This window comes from Gymnoscopelus microlampas, assembly GCF_963454915.1.
Source record: "Gymnoscopelus microlampas genome assembly, chromosome: 17".
Taxonomy (NCBI): domain Eukaryota; kingdom Metazoa; phylum Chordata; class Actinopteri; order Myctophiformes; family Myctophidae; genus Gymnoscopelus; species Gymnoscopelus microlampas.
The window spans coordinates 27,493,170-27,517,897 of record NC_139954.1 but is presented as its reverse complement, the minus strand read 5'-3'; the positions used below and the strand labels follow the sequence as shown (position 1 = coordinate 27,517,897).

Below are 24,728 nucleotides of genomic sequence, written 5' to 3'. Positions count from 1 at the left end.
GATCAGAAATTATACAATGTATACAGCATGTTAGCACACCTGTAGAATCTTCAGCTGGAATTGCAACAGGCACTTCAAGCACTACTTCTCTACTGAGGATCAGAGTACCAGAGTCTTCTGGAATCATTCTCTCTGATGAGTGTTTTGCACTTTCTTTGGCTCTGGAGCTCTTCATGTCAGGGACCATGACACAATCATCCAGCACAGGTATGACAATGTTTGGGCCATTTGAGATGGCAGAGATAGCTAACGTTTCTGGGGGGTCACATGCGTTGTTGTTCTTTGCCATTTTCAGATGGTCACAAGCTGAGACATTTTCTACAGTTTGTATTATATGAATAGTGTCCGATGCAGTCAGCTCCATGTCTGTGTCCAGGAGCACTGTGTTCCCTTGTTCAGCAGCAGATTTACAACCAGATCCAGACTGAGGTAATTTCTGTGATAATAGATCATAATTGAATTAAAACAAGAGATCTCCCACTCTCCTTTCCAATTGGCCACTATTTACACCCCCTGGTGGCCCCAACTTTGAAAAGAAAAAATGGTGTAGTTAGAAATTAAATTGAAATATCCTTACATCATCGGGAGGGTCTGTTGTCGTGCCCACATCATATAGGGTGTTGAGGCCTTTGAGGATGAGCATCTGTGGAAAGAACATGTCAAATACAAAATATGATGGCGTGAAAGAAATCTCTTCTTTTGTCAACGCTGTGTGCCTATCACATATCCAAAAATCCTTCAAGGGAGGCAGATTAGGCCATGTTCAATTCACATGACTGTTTCAGCCTGCACTGTATGATTAAACACAAGGGTGACTTAAACACAGTAACCTTGATACAAGGAAATCATTCTTGGAATCATTTACAAGCTCATTTACACATAAATGGCTCTCTATAAGTAATTCCTTATTATAATATACCACAGTGATTGTTAAAAATCATAATGGTGTAATGCAGTGGTTCTCAATGTGTGGTAATCAGTTTTACCACTTTAACCCTATACTACATTGGCTATCTGTAATTTTTGTGGTATTAATACTGTTTTCATGAAAATATATTACACTAAAATGTCCTTGCATTTTCGGTCAATTAATTACTGGTTGATATGAGTATTTGTTTCATTTGATATTGTGTACTAGTGTCTGTGGTGTCTTGTAGTTTGTTATATGTTGGTATGTGTCTTGAAAACTCAATAAAAACATTTGAATAATAATACATCGGCTATCTGAAAATAGCTCATCTACAAGTTACAGTGCGAAACATCATGGAGCTTGATGATCTGCTATTTTCGAAACAAATCTTGAAAAAAATTGAAACATATGGAGTATTTTTAATACATTTTAACAACCCTGGCACAAATTATTTGCAAATGGGAATCCGCAGCCATATACTGTACATATCAATTTGGGGGTCCTTGACATGAAATAGTAGATAAAAAGAAACACTAACCAGCTTTCTCTCTTTGTGCCTCATGGTGGCCATATGAAAGTCCTGATCCACTACTAGTTTCTGCAGTTTAACATTGCGCATCTGCAGCTGTCTGACCTTCGTCCTCAGGGCAGCCAAATCAACAGCCAAGGCCTTATTGTTGGCCTTCAGGGAAACCTTGAAGAAGGACGAGTTGTCTGGTGTGGTCAAAAAAAGAATTTAAGTATCAATACTGCAATGTAGAAATACCATTATTACAAGTAAAGGTACCAGCATTCAAAATGTACTTGACTAAAAGTACAAAAGTATGGCAGCAAAATTCACTTAAGTAATAAAAATAAAAGTACTCATTATGCACAATGTCAAATTTCACAAGTTTCCAAAGGATCCTTTGAAAATAGCAGATCTAGAAATGTAATCTTGTAGATCGGCTATTTTCAAATAGCCAAAGTATATTATAGGTCTGAACTGGTTAATGTATGTTTTACAAAGTAACTAAACTTCTCAAATAATAGTGGAGTAAAAGTATAACATTTGCCTCTGAGATGTAGTAGAGTAGAAATAAAAGTATTGAAAATTGGAAATACTCCAGTCAAGTAAAAGTACCTAAAAATTGTACTAGTACAGCACTTAAGTAAATGTACTTAGTTACTTTCCACCACTGAGGAGTATTACGTTCTCTGGACAAACGAAAGCAATAGCTTGTATTTTTATGCAATCAAATGTGCACTTACTGAAATTCTTATTCTTGATTTTCACTGCCGCTGCGACTACACTCGGTCTCTGTCTCGACTGGGAAGGCATATTTTTCTTGATTGATTACTGAAATACAGAAATGTAAACAGCACAAGTACAGTCAAACATTTGAGGTAAAAGGATAACACACGAAAAAGTCTTGTTACCACGATGACATTAACGTTAGTCATATAATCACGTAAAGACTATTGAAAATACAGTTTGTTAGTAATGTTACCGTTGTTGTTAAGTAAGGAAACTGACCGTTAACGACCGTCTCGTCTCCTTTACTTCTTCTGTGATGTCTTTCTGTATCAAGACTGGATTTTAAAATGTCAATCTTCACTAGATTAAAATACAAATATTGTTCTTTTCACACATCTTAAAACAAGTGATAAGCGAGCTGAGTGGGTAGGATACAACTTAAAGTCTTGCCCGGGCGCCGCCACGTTCAAACAACACACCGGCTGCTGATCATCATCAGGTGTCCATGTTGCCAGATTCTGCGAGAGAAATAAGCAACCGGGTCTATGAAAACAAGCCCAAAAGGAGCGACTCGGCTACGGCGATTTGAAAATAGCCGATCGACTACAAGCTCACACAATGCGTCGCGATGTGACGTGTTTAGCCATGGTTCACATGACGCTTGCATGGAATGACAGTCATGTTTCAGGGCTATGACGTGTTGTGAGCGTGTATGTCTGCTACTTAAGAAGAAAGAAAAAATCTTGAAGAAAATAGGTAATTTTGGAAATCGTCTTGTATGGGGGGGGGGGGGGGGGGGGGGGGGGGGGTCCATGGCACAAAATATTTTCAGATGGGGGGGGGTCTGTGACTCTGTGGGCAAATCTTTACAGTCTATGAGGCAAATTCATAGGCTATTAATATGGGGGTCCTTGCCATGAAAATGTTTAAGAAAACAACATTAGGAAACAAGCCCAAATAAGCAACTACACTTTAGAAACAAGGCAAAAAAAAAAACGCAACCCCCACATACCAATATTTACAAGCAACTTGTCTTTACATAAAATAACCCCAAAGTGGCTTATAATAAGTGGACATGGCAACACTATAGGCTGCCTGCTGGAGCAGTGGGCGTATTTTAAGTGTGTGTGTGTGTGTGTGTGTGTGTGTGTGTGTGTGCGTGTGCGTGTGCGTGTGCGTGTGCGTGTGCGTGTGCGTGCGCGTGCGTGTGCGTGCGCGTGCGTGTGCGTGCGTGTGCGTGCGGGTGTGTGTGTCTGTCTCTCTCTCTCTCTCTCTCTCTCTCTCTCTCTCTCTTTGATTGATTGATTGATTGGTTGATTGATTGATTGAATACTTAACAGTTTGAAAAGACAAGCACTGTAGGTGTTGTTCTCTGGATGCATGGGCAACTGAAATGAACACTTATGGTGATTAATTTGCCATATTAGGGCGTTCAACAGGCATCAGCGATCCCTGATTGGCAAAACCCAACCCTTCAGCTTCATAGATTGGCCAACCTTTGCGTGATGTTTGTGCCACTGTATACCATTATAATTGGTAGTGCACACACTCACTCCATTATTTTACAGAGTTGTGTGATGTTCAGGTGGTTAGTGCATCTCGAAGGGGGACGGAAGAGAACTGGTCATGCTGCTGTGGCAGTCGGGCACAAGGAGTACCTCCTTTGGAGGGTATTGTTTCCCTTTGAGGTTCCGTCCATGCGCCGGGGTCACACAGTTGTGCTGATAGTCGATATCATCTACATCTGGGGCGGGTTTAATGGTGTGAGGGAGCTTTACAACGTGCTTTATGCACTCGATGTCGTCACCCACAGATGGGTCAAACCCATGATTTCTGGGACTGTTCCAGAGGCGAGGTTCGGCCACTCAGCCTGTGACTTGGGGAAGGTCATGTATGTCTTTGGAGGTTACAAATGGCTAACTCAGTGGACTAATGACATCTACAAGTTGCACACCATCACTAATGGTCTGGACTTTAATTAACAGCAGAGGCACTCTGGCACCTGCTTCATCACAACAGTCTGCCACCATCATCCGGACAAAGATGTTTGTGTTTGGGGGCACAGCAGACCAGATCAACTACAACACCATCAGTGTGTTTCACACAGAGACCAACTGCTGGCTGAACATGCCTTCTGCACAGCTTCTTCCAGAAGGACGCGCAGGTCATTCAGCCTTTAACTACAATGGAAACCTGTACATATGATAACATAGATGATAACGGAATAGAACAGGTTCCAGGCAATTGAACAGAAGAAAGGAAAGATTAGATCACCATCCTTACAAAGGCTTCCTACCTATTTGTATTCCTGCCACCTCAATATGATATTCCTTGTAGGACTTCCTAATGCACACATGCTGATGTATCTGAGCCTGTTGCCGATGACATTTGGGACGGCTATGTAGAAATTACTTTAAGGAAACAAAAGGCTCAGAAGGCAAAATGAAAGGCCCTAGCGATAAACAACAGATAACTCCCTGAAGCTGCAACATACAGTACGTCGTGATAATTGGAGGTGTATTAATACAACTAAGGGTGAGAGATTGAAAATAGGTGTAGAATGAATTAGTAGTTTTCTGAGTACAATAAAATAACTTCATATGACTTTGGAGAAAACTAAGGTGACTGTTTACTGACTTTTTGCTATATTGATTTAAATATAGCAGGACATTATGGCTTAATCTTCCTGTTCTAAGGCTTCTGGTGTTATGAATTCACAATGCAAACTGATTTATATTGCGACATCTTGTATCAACCCTACTCTGCATCCGGAAGCAGACAGTCAATTTGGAATATGTACAGACATACTACATGTATGTAGTATCATGTCGAGTAGTACTAGGCAAGTATGGGAGTTCTGTAATTTAAGCATCATAGAGAAATTATATCAAAATGTCTTGTACTTAGACTGGCCATTCAGTGTAGCCAACCAATGTTGTCCAAACAGATGATCAAAATTCCAAAACTGTAAATCACACAGCTTAGATAATGACATTAGAGATCCCGCAAACTACATGTGACATGATGCCACACATTATGAATAGATAGTAAAAAGGGGAAAACATAATGTGTGCTCTACTCACTCTATCCAACTGTGAGTTTTGCCATACATATACATAGGATTTTAATGCAGTAATAAATTAATAGTAACTATGAAACATATTGCTCAGGAAAATACAAGCACACCATTCTATTTGACATGTACAGTATGTGGCATGAAAACTGTGTGAGGAGTAGCATCCAAACCTTATAATGTACTAGACTGGTGCACAGGCCTACTCTGGAATCATGCAGGTGGGGGAAGATATGCAATACCTGTTGTACCCGTTGTACCCATTGTAACCGTCTGTCTGTCTGTGTCCCTTTTATGCCCATATTGGAGATCTCTGTATCTGTATGTCTGCCTGTGTCCCTTTTATGGTCATATATGGAGAATCCTGATGTCATCAGTATTTGCCCATGTATATGGGCATCCCAATATATGGATGCCCATAATATAAGCATATTGGTCGGCTCTGCGGTTATAGACAGCCACCTATCCGACCGACTTGACGCTGGGCACTGCACTCCCTCGGTCCTCTGCAATATGCACGCCGGGTTTGAGGTCGATCTGTAGTGTACTATACTATAATATAAATAGATACAATTATTGGACTGTGGTTGCACTAATTATTTGGAAAAAAGCGCAGGAAGTATGTATAGTATGGACCATGGTTTAGATTATCAAGTTCTAAACATCTACCATTCTCTGTCCATATGAATTAGTTCCTGAGGCCTATAGCCAGAAATGTAGGAGTTGTAGAACCCAAATGTTCTGTATGGGTTTGTTGACGTCATCATGCAATGACATCACGTTGTCAACACAACCATGTCATTGTCATTTAAAGTGAAATGTCAAACAAAAGAAAGATCATTTAATACACAGTATTAGCCTGCTTTTAGCTTGCCTGCTTTTAGCTATCCCCTGAAAATATGATGAAAACACTTCATCCTGTCCGTGTTGACGGTCAGTAGTTGCAGAACCCTCCACGTGGCTCATCCCGGGCAATAACAACGTCAGAAGCTGTATCACGTAACTGTCTGAAGTAGCTATTTCTGCTGATGGCTGCCACTTCCAGCCCCGGCACTGCTGAATCTCCAACCCCACGTTTCCTGATGCTGCTTGACTTCGACAGCACCATTGTCAACGAGGACAGCAATGACACAGTGGTGGACACAATACTGGGCCAGCAGCTTCCCAATAATCTGATGGCTTTGAAAGAAAAAAACTTTTACGAGTACATGCAGAATGCGCTGGCCTACATGGCGGAGCGTGGCGTGTCCGAGGACTCCATCCGCAAGGTGGTGGAGAAGATCTCTTCCTCCCCGGGACTGCCGGCTCTCTTCGAGTACCTCGACAACCACCAGAATGACTTTGAGCTGTTGGTGATCTCAGACGCTAATGTGTATTTCATAGAGAAGTGGTTGGAATACAACAAAATTCGTCACCTCTTCCAGAGGATCTTCAGCAACCCGGCGAGCTTCGTGGACGGACAACTCGTCCTGCAACCCTACCACTCTCATAAGTGCACACATTGCCCAGAAAACATGTGCAAGCAAGTCATCCTGAGGAAGTACCTGACCAAACGGCAAGAGCGAGGCAAAGCACCCTTCCGAAAGGTGTTCTACATTGGGGACGGGGCCAATGACATCTGCCCCTCCAGGGCCCTGGGCCCAGATGACACGGCTTTCCCCAGGAAGGACTTCACCATGCACCAACTCCTGAAGCAGATAGAAAACTTCCAGGCCAATGTTGTGCCTTGGGAAAGGGGAGAGGATGTGGTGGAATGCCTGAAGAAACTCATTGAGATTTGAAACGTGGGTACGTGTGCGCGCGTATATTGTTTGTGCATGCGAGAGAGGGGTGCGACCATGTGGTGTTTTTTTTATCCATTCATCCATCCATATTGTTTTTTATGGCATGGCACCAAAGGGGACAGCCAGGCCCAGACAGGTCATTGGGAGATTTGAGACATTTCCAAATGGCCTGCATGTCACTGATGTGGCCCGAAATCTTACTATTGCTGCTATTCTTTTATTAATTCATTTAATATTATTTTTGTTTATCATATTGGTGCTACAAATGTCCGAGGAACCAGAAAAAAGTATTGTACTTTTATGTACTATTATTATCAACTTATACCAAATGGCCATAACCTATTCATTGAAAGGAAAATTGCTGAGACGGTCATGACACACATTCTGAATGTGGTTTGTTAACCAGTTTGAGGCTCCAAAAAGGATCCTAAGCAGGCAGAGGAAGTGTCTGTTTTTCATGTGTCTATGAGGTTGATAGAACTCCATTAAGCCCCCTGGTGGTGTTTTTATGGTGTTTTATGTCTTCTCTGACTATTTTGAGTTTCTACCTGGAGGCTGAAACCTTGAGGGTCAAACGTGCCAATAGAGAAACAGCGCTTTAGTGACATAGTAAAAACATACCCTCCCCCTCATTATCATAACACAACAGGTGTGGGCATGAGGAGGGACTAGGACAGGTGGGTGGTGCTAAGGTGGTGGAGGAGGTGCTAAGGTGAGAACCAGGTATACTTAATGAACTGGAGGCATGTCCACATAAAAACATAATTTTAACAATTTCTGTACACTTTTTTGAAAAAAATCTTCCTCCTAGTATAACCATAATACCTGATGATTATGTTTTAGGGGGGGGGGGGGATCACTGAAAATCACGGCACCCCTTCTTTAAGCATTCTTTTTTGTTTTTATCATACATTGTAATATCTTAAGTATTTTTTATCTCATCATTTTCTGAAATTACTTTAGTTTTTTTATCGTTTCTATTTTAAGTTTTCATGCCAATCCAGATTATTCTGTGGAGAAGGTACAGTACATATCACTCAAGAAGATGAGATAGAGATAGTAACAACAGAAAATTATGATCAAGTAGGATCATTTCTTCCTTTTTCCCTTTACCTCTTTTTCCTTATTCTTTCCCATTGTTTCTCCTTCCCTTTTCTGTAATTAAAATACAATACTTTTATTGTCAAATACTATATGTATATATTATTGTTTGTCGCATATGTCAGAATTCTATTCTTACTCTACATTTTTTTCAGAAGAACACGTACCGTGAAGACTGATCGGACCAACACAGAGGCAAAGACTGTTCAAATGCTCAAAGTGAGAATTTATTGAGGGGGCTCGTTACAACAGCAGGGTGGGGGGAATTAAATAAACAGACAAGCAAAACTTCTTCCCGGTCTGGGGTATTGGTCCATTAACTTAAGAGCGAGCCCAAAAGGTTACATGCTATGTTGTCTACCACCAAGGAGAGCCAGCCACTGTTGAGGTAGAGTGAGCACTTATAGCAAAAGCTTGATCAGATTCAGAACCAACTCAGCGCATCTGTCTCCAGCCTGTTCAGGTGGTTAGTAGTCAAAGCGCAGGTGTCATCATCTGATTAAGAACAGACACTGGCCAAAGAGCCGGCACTGGCCGTGGTGCTGAACTCTTCCCTCAGACCACTGGCTAACCTGGTGGAAGCGCTCACCTCTGGGCGGTTAGATAGCGACACTCCACAATACAAGAAAGAAAAAGAAAAAACAGGAATAAAAATAAAGGTGAAAATAAATACTAAGGTATCTACTGTACTAGTCCATACCCGGGGATGTGCACATCCGAACTATGTGCAGACTTGAGACTTGGGACCACTACTGTCACTTCAGATCATACTGACCTACCAAAATACATAGCGACACAGCATTTGTCGCTTTGTATCTTCATGTCACTGGCTTCGTTGAAAATGAATGGTAAACTGTAGCTTTGTATCTGCCAGTGTGAACGCACCAATAGGCCGTGGCAAAAAAAGAAAGAGAATTGTTACTAAACAGCTTACATTTTAAAAAAATGCATAGGCTACATGTAGTCCAGCCTTGCTGGGACTGCTGCTTGCTATGCTTTTAAATCAGTCCTTTATAACTCTGATGGCTCTTTATTCCAAAGTACAAAGACTATACTGTGCATAACTGTAGTCCCGGGTTTCCAGAAGGCATACCCATTTCCTGCTCCGGGTAATTTTTACATAGCTTCATTTGATTGTTCTCGGCAGAGAATATGAACAGGAAACACATAAAGGTGTCTTTTGTGTTTCACATTCATTCATCAAGAATTTATTAACAAAACCTACAGGGAAATTACACATTACAAATGCTTTCTAAGTACATATAACATATCCTGTGATGAGTCGTTCATTTTGAATTATTTTGTGTCTACTCGTTTTGGGATTTTTTATTTAGTTTGCAATCAAAATGTCATATCAGTTAGTTAGATACTTTTATTGATCCGTGAGGGAAATTCAGGCGCCAGAGACAGCACATCAGTTTTCACTCATCAGGTTACAGATACAGTACAGGGAATTAGAAGTACAGCAAGATACATCCATAGGAAGAGTAATATCACAAATGGGTGGGAGGGGTTGGCCCTGATAGCCTCCAGCTTCCTCTGTACAATCACTTCCACCACATCCTCCACCCCGTCCAGTGTAGCCCCCACGACAGTTTGCCTCACTCCACCTCACAACGTCCCTCAAATCCTTGTCATGCTCACTCGTGTTGTAACCTGTGATGCAGCTGAAGACGGCAGTGTCTTGAGGTGGCATGACTTCGAGTTACAATTCACAATTTTTGCATTTAGCAGACGCTTTTAGTATTCTAGGATCATAGGTAGACCAAGAACCTATCATCTGTCTAAACAGTATAATATCAAAAATAAATTATCTGTACATTTAAACTATACACGCACTATAGGATGCCAGGTCCCGAATGTTTTAGGGAAGGTTCTGACAGCTTCCCCGTGTTAGCTGATCTGAGTGAGTGGGAGGGGTTGCAGGGTTGGATCAGGCTTTGAAGATATGGGGGTGCCATACCTTTGGAAGTTGTAGCGGAAGTCAGAGGTGGTATATAGGCGGTGAACAGGAAGTGTGACGGCACAGTACCCTGGGAGCCAGTGTTGCTCAATAGCACATCCGACCGACATCCCTGCAGTCTCTTACGCTGCGGTCTGTCAGTAATGTAGTCTGTGACCCATGCCACCCTGCCATGGTCCACCTGCATCACCGCAAGCCTCTCCTCTAGCAGCCTAGATTTGATGGTGTTGAAGGCACTGGAGAAGTCAAAGAACATATTAAACCATTATTATCTCTTTACATGTTTTGAAGAGTTTGCATAGTGCACTGTAATATGAGCCCTAACCGATAACTAGATTATTGAGATCTCCCACCCAGAACTAAAATAACACTCAACATATCGAAAGTATGTAGGCTACATAGACCTACGGTCTGGGGCAGAGCCTGTCATGTTGAACAGGAAGAGTAGCTTGCAAAACAGACCCTCAACGTATGCACTCCAAACCGATAAAGAAAGATAGTCATCATTTCCATATCCAAGAGAGAATGCCATACTGTATATAAGAACACACAGACTCGTCTGTCATTAATTAAAACTTGCCATTTGTTCTCTTTTATTACAATCATTGGGGTGAAATGGAGACATACATACATACAGGAGCTTTGCATAGAGTGGGGTTCTGAAAAGAGGGGTCCAGCTGTGTCACAAATGGACCGAGCGAGGAAGCTGGGGACATGGTGAGCTTTGTCCTCATTTGGAAGAAAGCAAGCAATCAATCTCTTTTGCAGCAGAACAAGCCTTGGTATGGAAAATGTCTGGTTGGCCACGTCATTTCAACCCAAACGTGAAGGACAGTCAAAGATGGCCCTCAAGCAGAGATGAGGTGATATGGCACATGCCAGGAAGAGGGTGATGCCAAATATAGGCCTAATGGTTGACTATGCAAGCCCCAAACCTTTGGTACATTCGGTGCAAAATATATATATTTATACACACAATGGGACAGACATACATGTACAACTATATACAAAGATAGCGACAAACATGACTGCTCACATGGTAACACGTACAGGTGCTCTTGCTTTCGTTAAATCATAACAGCCCTATTGAATCTCTGTGTCTCCAGGAACTATGAACCTTCATTTATTCTCTGTCGTACGATGATGTTGTGCACCGAAATTAGCTCATAGATCTGCTATTTTCGGTCCGTGACGCCATCGAACGACGGAGCATAAATGACGCAATAATGTCCAAGCTATTACTAAGATAGGTGGACAGACACAAACATAACCATACAACATTTTTAAGGGCGTGCTGTCTGTGAAACTTTCCATTGCACTGTCATAGAGGTAACATATCATATAATATAATATCATATATCATATCATAACATACACACACAGGTTTTCTTTTCTTTAACACTAGCAGCCATTGTTGAAGTTCACCCTCTGCATCTACAGTACCATTATGGCAGCAATTACATTTGAAATGTTATGCAGTAACTAATGCAGTGCAAAACAACACTAACAACACTTGTTATGTCTCACAAGAGTTACTGTGTAACATTCCTTGTCATTTCTGACAGCTGAAAAGAGAGTGAAACAAATCCAAACAGTGAGGATGGACAGTGCGGATGGGGCAAAGGTGTTGCAGCAGTTCAGCAAAGAGTGTGAGACCTCTACAATGGCTCCATCTATACCTTTGAGTGTGACAGTGCCAGGGTATGACAGTGCCAGGATGAGCACAGGGACGCACGCCTCCAGTAAGTGACACAACCTATCCAGCTCCCCCACCCCTCCTCCACAACGGATAGCGATATCCTCATGCAAAAAAGCTAGTAAGGACACTGTGTTTCACTATTATCGGCATGCAATATTGAGCTATAACACAACGCCATCTAGGGGCTTCTAACCTGGTGCAGCTCACAGAGCTGGGCTGGCCCAGAGGATCCCGGCATGCAGTATTGGGTCAGGGCTGGGATACGAAGGCTGCCTCCACAACATACAATAACATCTGTGAGGCTCTCTAGCACTATTCCAGCCCCTGTGATCTAGCTCCAACACCACTCTGTATGTACAGTAGTTATCTTGCATGCACCCCTTACAAAATGAGTATGTGTGTGTGTGTGTGTGTGTGTGTGTGTGTGTGTGTGTGTGTGTGTGTGTGTGTGTATGTGTGTGCGCGCACGTGTGTGCGAGTGTCCGACTGTGTGAGAGACAGAGTGCAAGGGTCCTTTGGATTCGGGTTCTGCACAATAAAGTGTGAAAAGTGTTTTCTTAATTTCCTCACATGCTTATTGTCTGGCATGGACACGTACTGTCAACCAGAGAATACTAGCCACAATATTTCAGGTCACTCAGTAAGCAGGAAACAATTGACCCATCACTACAGAAGTACAATGGTCACGATAGCACCCAGTGTTGCTCCCGCTTGTGTTGATGTCTTGCACCTGTTTGCATCCAAAAGCCACGGCCATCTTTTGTATTCCATTGTATTCTTCCTTTTTTGCTTTGCTACACCTCGAGCCAGTCAAACCTCTCCACAGTACAATCCAGTGTTACGGAGAGTTTAAAAATGGACGTTTCCATTTTTACTCTTGAGTTCGTTCAACACTCCTTGCAGTGTAGTCAAATGCACAAAGACGTCCCGCTACATTTCAGGCTGTGGACCAAGTCCCCCAGACTCAGAGACAATCATCAAATTGTACCAACTGACCTCACAGAGACTTGAAACACATAAGCTGTTGCCATACCAAGTTCAGCTGACACAAAGTTTTGAGCACCACCTGCTGGAGAGGTGACGTCCCCTCTTAGGCCTTGAACAACAGTTCTATATGGAACTGAAAAAAAAAGGTTCAGTGGCTCACAAGGCCCTTAACCACTTAAACCCTATATATGCTTAGTCCCCCAGGGCTCTATACTAGGCCTCCTCCTGTTTTTGCTCAACACAACATTTTCTTTGCGATCTACAAGCGTGTAGATCTGCTTTTCTTAGCGGAATGTTTGCCCCAGATTAGGGATGCTAGGGTTCACGTGGTTAAAAGAGTTTCTTATGGAATCATTTTGTCACCTACATTGTTATTTTTATAGAACCAAATGATTCCACGTAGAATCCTTTTTAGGGGACATAATATGAGTCTAAAGATTCTCTTTCAGTTCCCTGTAAAAATGCTGTTTTGCTAAGTCAGTCTCTTACCAGGCCAACCGGAGGTGCTTGAAGTTCATACATTCACTCACTGTGTTGATACATTCATCACTTTACTGTTCATCATTGTTTCATACTCGTGACACATTGTTCCTATGTGAAAACAGTTCCATCCACTTGCTATGGTGAGAGTTGATTAAAAGATTGAAAAACCCTGTTATGTGTTTTGGTGTTTGTATGTTTGGTGTTTTGGTGTTTGTATACCAGAGTGACTGGCTGGATCCAGGGTACATCATGACCATATGGAATGCTATCATCTCTCATGCAGCCTATAGAAAACAGAGGCTATATTTATGTGTGTGTGTGTGTGTGTGTGTGTGTGTGTGTGTGTGTGTGTGTGTGTGTGTGTGTGTGTGATGAGATTTGTACGCATGCTCATGTGTGAGCACACTCACGTGTCACGTGTGGGTGTGTTTGTGTATGCATCTCTGTGTATGACAGTTATTAGTCCATGTGTATTAGAGTTCCTAACACTGCAACCCCAGAGTATAAACGCCACAGTTTGGAGGTCCGGAGAGGGGAAAGGTAGGGGGGGTCATGAGCAGCTAGTCTTCTGGGTATGAGGTCCAGCTTGGGCCCCCTGGGGTTAGTGGGAGTGGGTTTTTTGAGGGAACAAGGGCTGGTAATCCTGTAACCAAGAGATAAAGCACACGTGTGGCTATACAAACAAAGAGCGATGTAGTGAGAAACGGGTGTCCTTCTTAAAACAGGAAAACATTTCCAGATTCTCTGCACTTGGATCACGTCCCGTCCCATTGGGGTTTGTGACAGAAGGGATCAAGTCCCTTCGGGGAAGTGACAGAAGGGATCACGTCCCTTCGGGGATGTGACAGAAGGGCAGGGATTTGGAAGAAGCCTGTCTGCTGTGTGATGGAATGCCAGGCGCAAACAGCAGGGTAAAAACGGCGGAATAGTCCACAAAGTTAGTTGCCTTTTTTTTCTTTTCAAAATAATGTTTGTTTTGTTTTTTTAAAGTCGTCGAACCACAAAATGGTAGATTTCCATTTTCTTGTCCTTCCACAGTCACGCGGACGGGTCAGCCATTTTGAGGGTCACTCCAGTCCAAAAGTGCTTGTTTCCTCTACAGCCGTGACCAGTTTCTCATACAGCATGGAGAACGACGGGTATGGTGGCAGATCGAGACGGTTGAAGCATGTGTGAGCCCTATACACACACCCCCCCAAACACACACACACACAAAGTGAGAAAAAGAGTGAGAAACATCCTCGACAAACCATACCAACATATCGTCGCTGTCGGGCGCACAACTTTTTTATTTTCTTTATAAATCAATGCTATTGGACACCCTTTTACGCCTGTCTGTGGGTTGCAGAGCGGAAGATGAAGTTTATAACAACTCAGATTTTTTTTCAATCTGACTTCGTCATTCTAATCAATGATGGACATAACTATCTCCACATTCACTGGTCAAAAACCTCCAAACTCCACTTGAGCTGGATTTGGCTAAAGTGATTGTGTTGTTTTAAAAAACATGTTTTTTTGTTTCATTTCCTGAAAAGTTAAAATTTTGGACATAGTTGGTTTCTGCCCGACAGCAGAGATATAACATAAAACGAGACCCCTGTTCCTGAACAAACACTATAGTAATGATTACTCTCAAAATATAGGGCTTTAACCTTTTAACGATAAACTTTTTGTTTTTTGTTGTTTTTTGAGTCTTAAGTCTTAACCATGACAGTCATTTACAGTATTACTACAGTATGTAGGGATTGGATTAAATGAAACCCTCCATGGTACATGATTACTATACAGAGAAATTAATCCTACCTGGGTAAGGAACTGATCTTTCCCCACTTTTCAACGCAAAACCTCCGGGGTCCGTTACTGCCCCTCAGAGATGCAAAGCCCTCATAGGGAATACTGGATGTGCCTGTAACAAACTAGAGACACAGACATGAATACAGTATGTACCTGTAATGAACTAGAGACACAGACATGAATACTGTATGTACCTGTAATTAACTAGACACACAATAATACTGGATGTACCGGTAATGAACTAGATTATACATATGGATACTGCATGTTAGGGTTGTCCGATATTGGCTTTTTTACCGATAACCGATATACCGATATTGTCCAACTCTTAATTACCGATACCGATATCAACCGATACCGATATATGCGGGGATTATTGTGATTAGGGTAAGCTCAAATTTCATATCACACACACCATATACAGTAAGAACTCCTGTAACTTATTTATAAAGCAAAAAAAAAAAAAAAAAAAAAAAAAAAAAAAAAAAATTTCAAAAAACGATACCGATATTTTCCCGATATCAATTTTTATGCTAATATCGGCCGATAATATCGGGAGGCCGATAATATCGGACATCCCTACTGCATGTACCTGTAATTAACTAGATACACAATAATATTGTATGTACCTGTAATTAACTAGACACACAATAATACTGGATGTACCGATAATGAACTAGATACACAATAATACTGGATGTACCTGTAATGAACTAGAGACAGACATAAATATGATATGTTGGTGTAATGAACTAGAGACAGACAATATGATATGTAGGTGTAATTAACTAGAGACAGACAATATGATATGTAGGTGTAATGAACTAGAGACAGACAATATGATATGTAGGTGTAATGAACTAGACACACACATGATGAATACTGAATATACCTGTAAGGATATTGCAAGTGGTCCCCCAACTAATTGGCAAAACACTAAAGTATACGTTAGTTCCATTGATCCAAAACGTTCCAAGTGGGCCCTGATACAGAAAAGGTTGAGAACCACTGAACTAGACACATACAACTAGACTATTACGAAACAGGAAAGTACACGTAGGTAAAATACTGTAAATATTTAACACTCTGAGAGTGTACAAATTGCATGTCCATTTGGTTACACTTGCACCCTCTCAGAGATACAAATGGATAACACTGAGGACTTGACTTTGTGTTAAGCCTAATTCATACTTGGTTGCACGACGGTGTCGCTTAATGAAAATAAATCATCTACGTTGCTGGTTTACTGTGTGATGCATCTTTTGCTTGTGAATCAGTTATTTTCGGCAAGCGAGTCTCTCATGTAAGCATACGTTAGATTGAAAAATATACCTTAATTATGACTATTAATATAATGTTTATGCTGTACAACCTGTGTTCCCTATGAATATTACTATAGTGTTTAATGTACAACTTGTTGTCTTTGATTACGAATACTTGTGTTGCTTGTGAATCACTCTGGATGAGAACAAATATCTGAAGAGTAAACATGTATTGTGTTCTGTTACTTATTGTTAAACACTCTGGGGACAATAATGTGTTGGAACTGACTTGTGCAAAATGTGTGCGTTAACGCTGCACTATATGCAATAGAATTAGTGATCAATATGTATGCATATGCAGTATATTTTGTTGTCTAGTTTTGTATGTTACGTCTTGTCAGAATATTCCCAACAACTTCAGACAAGCATTAGGTTGTCTGAAGCATAAAGCAGTGGTTCTCATTCTCAAAGTGGAGTCCGGGGACGCCCAGGAGTCACTGAAAGGGTTCCAGGGGGTCCCCAGTAAAATGACAATATAGCATCATAATCAGTTGAACCAATTTAAACCTATTTTGTACTTCAGCTATTCGAAAATAGCCAATCTGCTATTTTTGAAAAAATCAAAAAACTATAATTTAATCTAACAGCACACATCTTATGGGGGTCCCTGGCACAATCTCTTTTCAAATGGGGGTCTGCGGCCAAATACAATACATTTTAATAATACAGGTTAATGGTTAAATTAATGTAAATATGTAGATGCATTGTTGTTGTTTTTTTCTTTCTTCTTTCTCCCTCTTCCCCTTGCTCACCTTGCCCCCCAACTTCTTCTTCCCCCTCTTTTTTTATGAAAATAAAAAAACAATGGAGCTTGCACAAAAACTAATTTCGCCCACTGTTTTACATCTGTAAACCTGTGATGTGACAATAAAGTTGATTCTGATGGTTGGCGTAGTGGTACCACCAGCGGCCACACGGTGGCAGACTGTGTGCATGTGCTGGTCCACGTGCTTTACCTGCAGTAGCCTCAGCCTCTGTTCATTGTTGAATCTCTCCACTGCTGCCCAGAACCAGCGAATCACCATGTGGTTGTCATGGTAACCTGAAGGATGACGGTGCATTTGTCAGGTGAACAACAACGACCAGGAGAAACTGTCTGCCTCGCTCTTTTTCACTTTTTCTTCTCATCTCTGTTTTTCTCTCTCTCTCTCATTCTCTCTCATCTGTTTTTGTCTCCCTCTTTCTCTCCTTCCTTCATTCCCTTCCTCCTCATTACCTTCCCAATGTTTTGTCCGAGGTAGTGTCTCGGGAAACGAGAAACGGCATTTAATATGGAGGGCCCAAACCCGTCAGTCAAAATCAGTCAATTCCCGTATTAAAAGGGTTTCACCGTGAATCACAGATTGTCAATTCCTGTTCTCTGGTCTTCCTGCAGCTGGCAGCCATTCAGATGTATTGATCAGCTCCTTAAAAAGGCTCTTAACTTGATCCCTCACAAACGCTACAGACTCCACTTTGCTATGCTTGTGTGGTATGTTTCCTGCTTCGTGTAAAGAATAATGTAAATTTAAGTTTAGTTCACCCAAAATAAAATAACAAAACTATCAATCAATCAATCAATCAATCAATCAATCAATCAATCAATCAATCAATCAATCTATCTATCTATCTATCTATGGAGTTTTGGTTTGGAGTTTTTTGCAGTTAATGTCGTTAAATGGAGCTCAATGTCCATCTCTACCCTGAAAGAATGGCATGGTGGGCGGGTCTACGGCGATTGAAAATAGTTCTTGAATCTCAACTAATGGATTATTATGCAAAACTGGCTCATTATGAAGACACTTTGACAATATACACTACTATAGCCCACTTAGATCTGAGGCCGATTCTAAAAACGCCTTCTAAATCCTGACCAAAGTTTTCAGTATCTATAGTATGGACCAGTGCCTAAGATATATTATAGATACTAAAAGAGACACTGGTTCATATTATAAATTAGATACTAAGAGACACTGGTCCATATTACAAATTAGATACTAAGAGTCACTGGTCCATACCGTATAAATACTATAAGAGACACTGGTCCATATTATAAATTAGATACTAAGAGTCACTGGTCCATACTGTATAGATACTATAAGAGACACTGGTCCATATTATAAATTAGATACTAAGAGACACTGGTCCATATTATAAATTAGACACTAAGAGACACTGGTCCATATTATAAATTAGATGCTAAGAGACACTGGTCCATATTACAAATTAGATACTAAGAGACACTGGTCCATATTATAAATTAGATGCTAAGAGACACTGGTCCATATTATAAATTAGATGCTAAGAGACACTGGTCCATATTACAAATTAGAAACTTAGAGTCACTGGTCCATACTGTATAGATACTATAAGAGACACTGGTCCATACTGTAGATAATATAAGAGACACTGGTTCATACTGTAGATACTATAAGAGACACTGGTTCATACTGTAGAGACAGTGGTTCATACTGTAGAGACACTGGTTCATACTGTAGATACTATAAGAGACACTGGTTCATACTGTAGAGACACTGGTTCATACTGTAGAGACAGTGGTTCATACTGTAGAGACACTGGTTCATACTGTAGAGACACTGGTTCATACTGTAGAGACACTGGTTCATACTGTAGATACTATAAGAGACATTGGTTCATACTGTAGAGACACTGGTTCATACTGTAGAGACACTGGTTCATACTGTAGAGACACTGGTTCATACTGCAGAGACACTGGTTCATACTGTAGAGACACTGGTTCGTACTGTAGAGACACTGGTTCATACTGTAGATACTATAAGAGACACTGGTTCATACTGCACCTCCTCTGTACTCTGTGTTGTTCCTCCAGTCTGCCAGGTCGATCTCTGCTGTCCCAGCGATCACCAGCTCTAGTTCCCTGGCATCAAACACAGACACCAACCTCATATCCACCACCTAACACACACAAACAAACACACACACACACACACACACACACACACACACACACACACACACACACACACACACACACACAAATGTGAATGGAAGTGGAACCTCATCTCACATGTCATAATGTTGTGTGTTACTGTGATTTCAGTGAATAAAGCAACTGTAGCAGTGTCCTTGCAGCCACAGTAGGAGATAAAACAGGAAATACCATCTGAGCTAAATGTTCAAAACATTCCCGTCCAGACAAAATATTTCTAGATCCTCACTGTGTTTGATCTAAACAGTGAATTAGCATTTTAGGCTAACAGGATATTAGCAGTATTATTTACTTCATATTTGGCTGACACTACTGTCAACAAACTATAAAATCATACTGAACTTCCCCTCAGGGATAAATAAAGTCGTTTTTCTATATTTGGTCTTGAAGAATAGCAATTTTGCAATGGCAACAGACATTAAAGAGAGACTGCTATCATGGAAATATCTAGATACCAATGTGCATCAACACATTAAAATCCTGAGTGTTCATTTATCTCTGAGGGCCTTATTTAGAATGAGATAGATATGGAATGCAGGGCGCAGAACGCAGGGCACAATTGCGTCCTTCAAATTTGCTAGTTAAATGGCATGCTATCTGGACGCAAGGTCTGGAGCACGGTGCAAAGGCGTTGTATTTAGACTCTGAATTAGTCATAGGTGTCTTTTGCGCATAACATTAATGACTGTAGACCAATCAACGTGCAGTCTCCCATTCCCTTTAAGAGATCGTTGCACCTTCATCATGCTGAATTGTTATCTAAATGATGGATTTAGCAGGTTGGAGGTGACAAAACGATTATCTGCTGAAGGCAAATGCATCCCATCTATGGGAGCAGCATTAATAATGTGAATGATGTCGGGAGAGCCGGGGAAACAATTTAAGCTCTCTGCTCACCGAAACATCACATGGAAAGGAGAGGTGGACCAACCGCAGTGGCCATGCTGCTGTGGTCAGAATCACTGCGATCAGAATCAGCATAGCCTAATGTTTCCTCATGTCCAAGTGTAGACATCAACGAGCGTCTTTGGAGACGCATGGCAGCGGCAACCTCTTATTTAATTTCTTATTAATATGATTAATTAATTAAGAAGTGCTTTTGTGTGTGTGTGTGTGTGTGTGTGTGTGTGTGTGTGTGTGTGTGTGTGTGTGTGTGTGTGTGTGTGTGTGTGAGTGTGTGTGTGCGTGTGCGTGTGCGTGTGCGTGCGTGTGTGTGCGGGTGTGTGTGTGTGTGTGTGTGTGTGTGTGTGGTAGGGCAATTTGGTTGATGCAACGGGCACTTGCTCTATATATGAATAAAATGGTCCAGTTCCTTTAAAAAAATGTCAATGTTGAGTCTCTCAGAAATGCCACCTAAATTCTTGAACATGAGTGTTGTGTTGAAATCGGACCGATTTTGATTGCAATCAGTGTTCGCGCACTGTTAACACACCTAGCCGCAGCTTAATCCAAATAATGTGCTCTCTAAATAGTAAGGAAATGATCTGTGCCTTCACTGCGCTTTCAGTAAGTTTTAGCTGGTTGAAAACGCAGTCACTTTTTTGCACGTAAGATAGCTTTGCACCCTGATTGCGCCGGACCACACCTCATTTTAAGAGCAACATGCCACGCTGGGTAAGGCAGGGGTTCACAAACTTTTCTTTTCCAAGGACCATAGCCTCTGGCTACAGTATATACATGAAAATAATGACATGCACAAAATAGGGACACCAGGTTGAAAGTGATTAAAATAACACAACAATCTTATGATTTGAATTAAAATAAAAAAACAACGTGGGGTAAAGTTAAAGTACCTCGTAGAATCCTCGGACCATGCTCTCCGTCTGTTGGGCTACGCCCCTCTCGATCCGCCACTTCACCATGCGTTCGATGTATTCCTTTTTGTTCTTCTCGGCCACAGCAATACCTGCCCCGCCCGGCTTCAGCTCTCTCTCTGTGATCTGAACAACCACAAACGTTCAAAGACCTCACAACAACGCGTGAGTGTGTGTGTGTGTGTGTGTGTGTGTGTGTGTGTGTGTGTGTGTGTGTGTGTGTGTGAGTGAAAAAAACACAAATAACCTTTTGATAGCTATACTTAATTCAATAATTAACACATTGTGTGCCAAAAACGGTCCGGACCGTTTTTGAGAATCCATGCGGGGAGTGCCGAAAACGGTCCGGACCGTTTTTGACCAAATTTTATTTTTAGACGTGGGGCCCACGTGGGGCGCTCTAACGAAACTTTGGCATCATCCAAGGAGTCTCTGAGAAGGAGAGGCCGGGTGTGGATCCATGTAAAAAATCCTTCCGGTCGGCCGCTCCAATGTTAACTCCTTGACTAAAAGCTTAATATCTCCATTTCTTTTTAACGTGGTGGAAGTGAGCCGTTTTCAATCGGCGATCACTCTGCAATGGAGGATCACATTAGAAATATTATTGTTCCAGGCGTTAGTCGGGACCCTCCGCCGTCTCGCACGCACGCTTTGTTTACATGCACTTCCGCGTCGGGGCTTCTACAGCATGAAACGTTTCAACGTAAGTGGATGGAAGAAATGCAGGCACTGAACGTATAATATTTTAATAAACCTCTGGCACCCGATGTGTTAAAAGTATAAGAAGAATTAAATAAAGTATAATTATGTGAAACTATTCTATTTACAAAATATAAAAAATACAATGAATTAGCAAATAAGTAAATATACATAAACGGAACATTTAACCAACACTGTAAGTGATATTTTGTGGTTAAAAGTTTTTTGTTACAAATTTAAAGCTCTAATCATCAGCTCTGTAATCACTGCATTCCAAGTCAATGTTTGTGCACTCGTTTTTTTGTAACCTTTTTCTTTCTTTCTGTATAGCTGCATGACTTCTCTCTCCTGATTGGATGAAAATCCCAACCAGAAAATGTATGTTTTGTTTAATAAATACCTAGAGAGACAGGGAGACCCCTTGTATCACTCAATCAATGATTACTATCATGATATAGAGCTATTTATAGAAACAAAACAAAAAAATACACTTAAACACCCTTTAATCTCTATCAAAAACGTTACACAATGTGTTGTGAGCTTGTAATGTAGACCTGAATTCTTTTTTTTAATAATGTTGCCTTGCCTATAATGACATACCCAAAATAGGGAAGCCAGGTTGAAAGTGGTTAAAAATCGTGGTAGATTGGATGCATAATTGGCACTACAGATGTCATAAAAAAAAAGTCAAATAATGGCCAATATATCAGCCAAATCCATTAGGCTATATTAAAAATAGGACAGTCAATCAACAAAATGTCCAATCAACAAACCAACCAGCAATTTTATAATAATCAACGATTATTAAAGAAACCAACGATTATTAAAGAACCCCCCCCCCCCCCACACACACACACACCTGTCCAAACACCTCCTCGTTAACAGTGAAGGTCAGGTCCAGCATGTCTTCTATGTCGTTGTCCTTCATCCACTGGAGGCTCTGATGGAACTCCTCATCCAGGAACTCCAGGTCGCTCAGGTCACATGGGCTACACAGGGGTCAAAGGTCACAGACAGGCCATTTGAAGTTTGTCAGGTTGGTGCTACTGTACCTTACAATTATATCAAATAGTAGTTTACTACGATATGAAACATTTTCAGAATCAGTGGGATCACACTCAAAGGTTTAATTTCATCATCAAAAAGTCTAATCTAATCTCATCTAATCTCAAATAAAAGTCTGCTGTAGTCACAGGCATATTTTAACACCCCGTCTCTTAACAAACGGTTCCCTAAACGCTCTAAAATACCGGTACATTCAGACATTTAGCAGGATGTTAGGTTGTCTAAACAAAGTAATTAATATAAGAGTTACCCCCGCTGACAGTGAACCCTGCCAGATGCTGGCTGAGAGGACATACCGGTACTCGTCCTCTCAGCAAGGTGTTTCAGAACATCATACAGGGAGGGAGACAGAGGGAGAGAAAGAGTAAGCTGAGGTGACTCACATGCGAAGAAGACCTTTGTAGAACGGCCGAGTGAAGAAGGCGTCCAACAGGTATTGATGGACGAGAGCCAATCCCAGGATACGACCACTGAAACGGAACCTGAGAGACACGAAAAAACACCAGACAACATGAGATTATTTCCAGTGTTGGAGAGAGAGAGAGAGAGAGAAAGAGAGAGAGAGAGAGAGAGAGAGTGTGTGAGAGAGAGAGAGAGAGAGAGAGAGAGAAAGAGAGAGGGAGAGAGAGAGAGAGAGAGAGAGAGAGAGAGAGAGAGAGAGAGAGAGAGAGAGAGAGAGAGTTTTGTGTTTTGTTAACAAATCCACTCCTGGCCTCTCAACCGACTCTCCCGGGTTTACAGCCAATCAGGGTTAACCCCATCTCTATTCATTGCACATAAATCTTCACTACTGTAGAGTCCTGTATTCTTTCTTCGTTCATCTATTTTAATGTCATCCATCCATTCATCCATCCATCCATCCATCCATCCAACCAGACAGCCATCCAGCCATCCATCCAGCCATCCATCCATCCATCAGTGTCAAATCCATTGAGGCCAAATTGACTGATGAGCCATTTGATTTGCTGAGCCAAATTCTCACATTCCATCTCCTCCAAATAGCACTTCTATTTTGGGTGCGGCACCGAACAGACACATCAGAGTTGAACAGAATGGATGTTCATGGAGATAACCTCACCCACAGAACAGCATGTACTGCAGGCACACACACACACACACACACACACACACACACACACACACACACACACACACACACACACACACACACACACACACACACACACACACACACACACACACACACACACACACACACACACACACACACACGTAGACAAACAGAAAAAAAAATAGACAAACATACAGGCGGGGACTGAAAGACCCTCTCCAGTCTCACCATTCATGGTGATTGTCCACAAAGGCAGACATGGGGCTGATCTGGACGGTGTAGGTGTCATTGGCTGAGTATTCAAACAGGCCGTAGTATGGATTGAACAGCTCTCTGGACACCAGGAAGAAGAACTCTCTGGACGGACCACTGTAGTCCAACCTAAAACATGACATACACATTACATACAGTCAGTGGTGGACAAAGTATATGCTGAAGTAAAATACTCAAGTATTCAAAAGTACAAAGTACATTTAATTTTTCTAATGATTTTCTTCAAAACCAGAAATGTATAGAAATAGTGAAAATAGCAATCTACATCGGCAAGGCCTCGAGGGAGTGCGGTGTCCGCCGCCGAGTCAGATATGTGTTTGTCCAGAACTGCCGATCGGACCAACATGCCCATAGATGGGTATGCCAATATACAGGGTATGGGCATATACTACTGACACCATGGATCTCCACATATGGGCATAAAAGGGACACACAGGTCCCAGATAAATAATAATAATAAATAATACATACAATTTATATAGAGCTTTTCTAGGTACTCAAA

At 41.5% G+C, this 24,728-nt stretch overlaps 2 protein-coding genes across 2 annotated transcripts in view; one reads left to right on the top strand and one right to left on the bottom strand.

The window, feature by feature from the left end:
• Nucleotides 1–6,248: 6,248 nt before the first annotated feature.
• Nucleotides 6,249–7,001, top strand: LOC311064390 (putative phosphatase phospho1; the record flags this gene model as incomplete). Its single annotated transcript, XM_084084220.1, has 1 exon — nt 6,249–7,001. The coding sequence occupies one exon, from the start codon at nt 6,249–6,251 to the stop codon at nt 6,999–7,001; it is 753 nt and encodes a 250-aa protein (XP_083940346.1).
• Nucleotides 7,002–12,915: 5,914 nt separating this feature from the next.
• The window catches only part of hecw2a (HECT, C2 and WW domain containing E3 ubiquitin protein ligase 2a), a 40,925-nt gene continuing 29,112 nt past the window's right edge, over nt 12,916–24,728 (bottom strand). Inside the window, exons 23-30 of the mRNA XM_084084675.1 lie at nt 24,182–24,334; nt 23,265–23,363; nt 22,676–22,805; nt 21,097–21,243; nt 19,155–19,269; nt 17,310–17,395; nt 15,041–15,153; nt 12,916–14,416 (exon numbers count right to left, since the gene is read on the bottom strand). Coding sequence (XP_083940801.1) covers nt 14,305–14,416; nt 15,041–15,153; nt 17,310–17,395; nt 19,155–19,269; nt 21,097–21,243; nt 22,676–22,805; nt 23,265–23,363; nt 24,182–24,334 — 955 coding nt within the window. The 3' untranslated portion in view covers nt 12,916–14,304. The remainder of the gene's footprint in view (nt 14,417–15,040; nt 15,154–17,309; nt 17,396–19,154; nt 19,270–21,096; nt 21,244–22,675; nt 22,806–23,264; nt 23,364–24,181; nt 24,335–24,728) is intronic.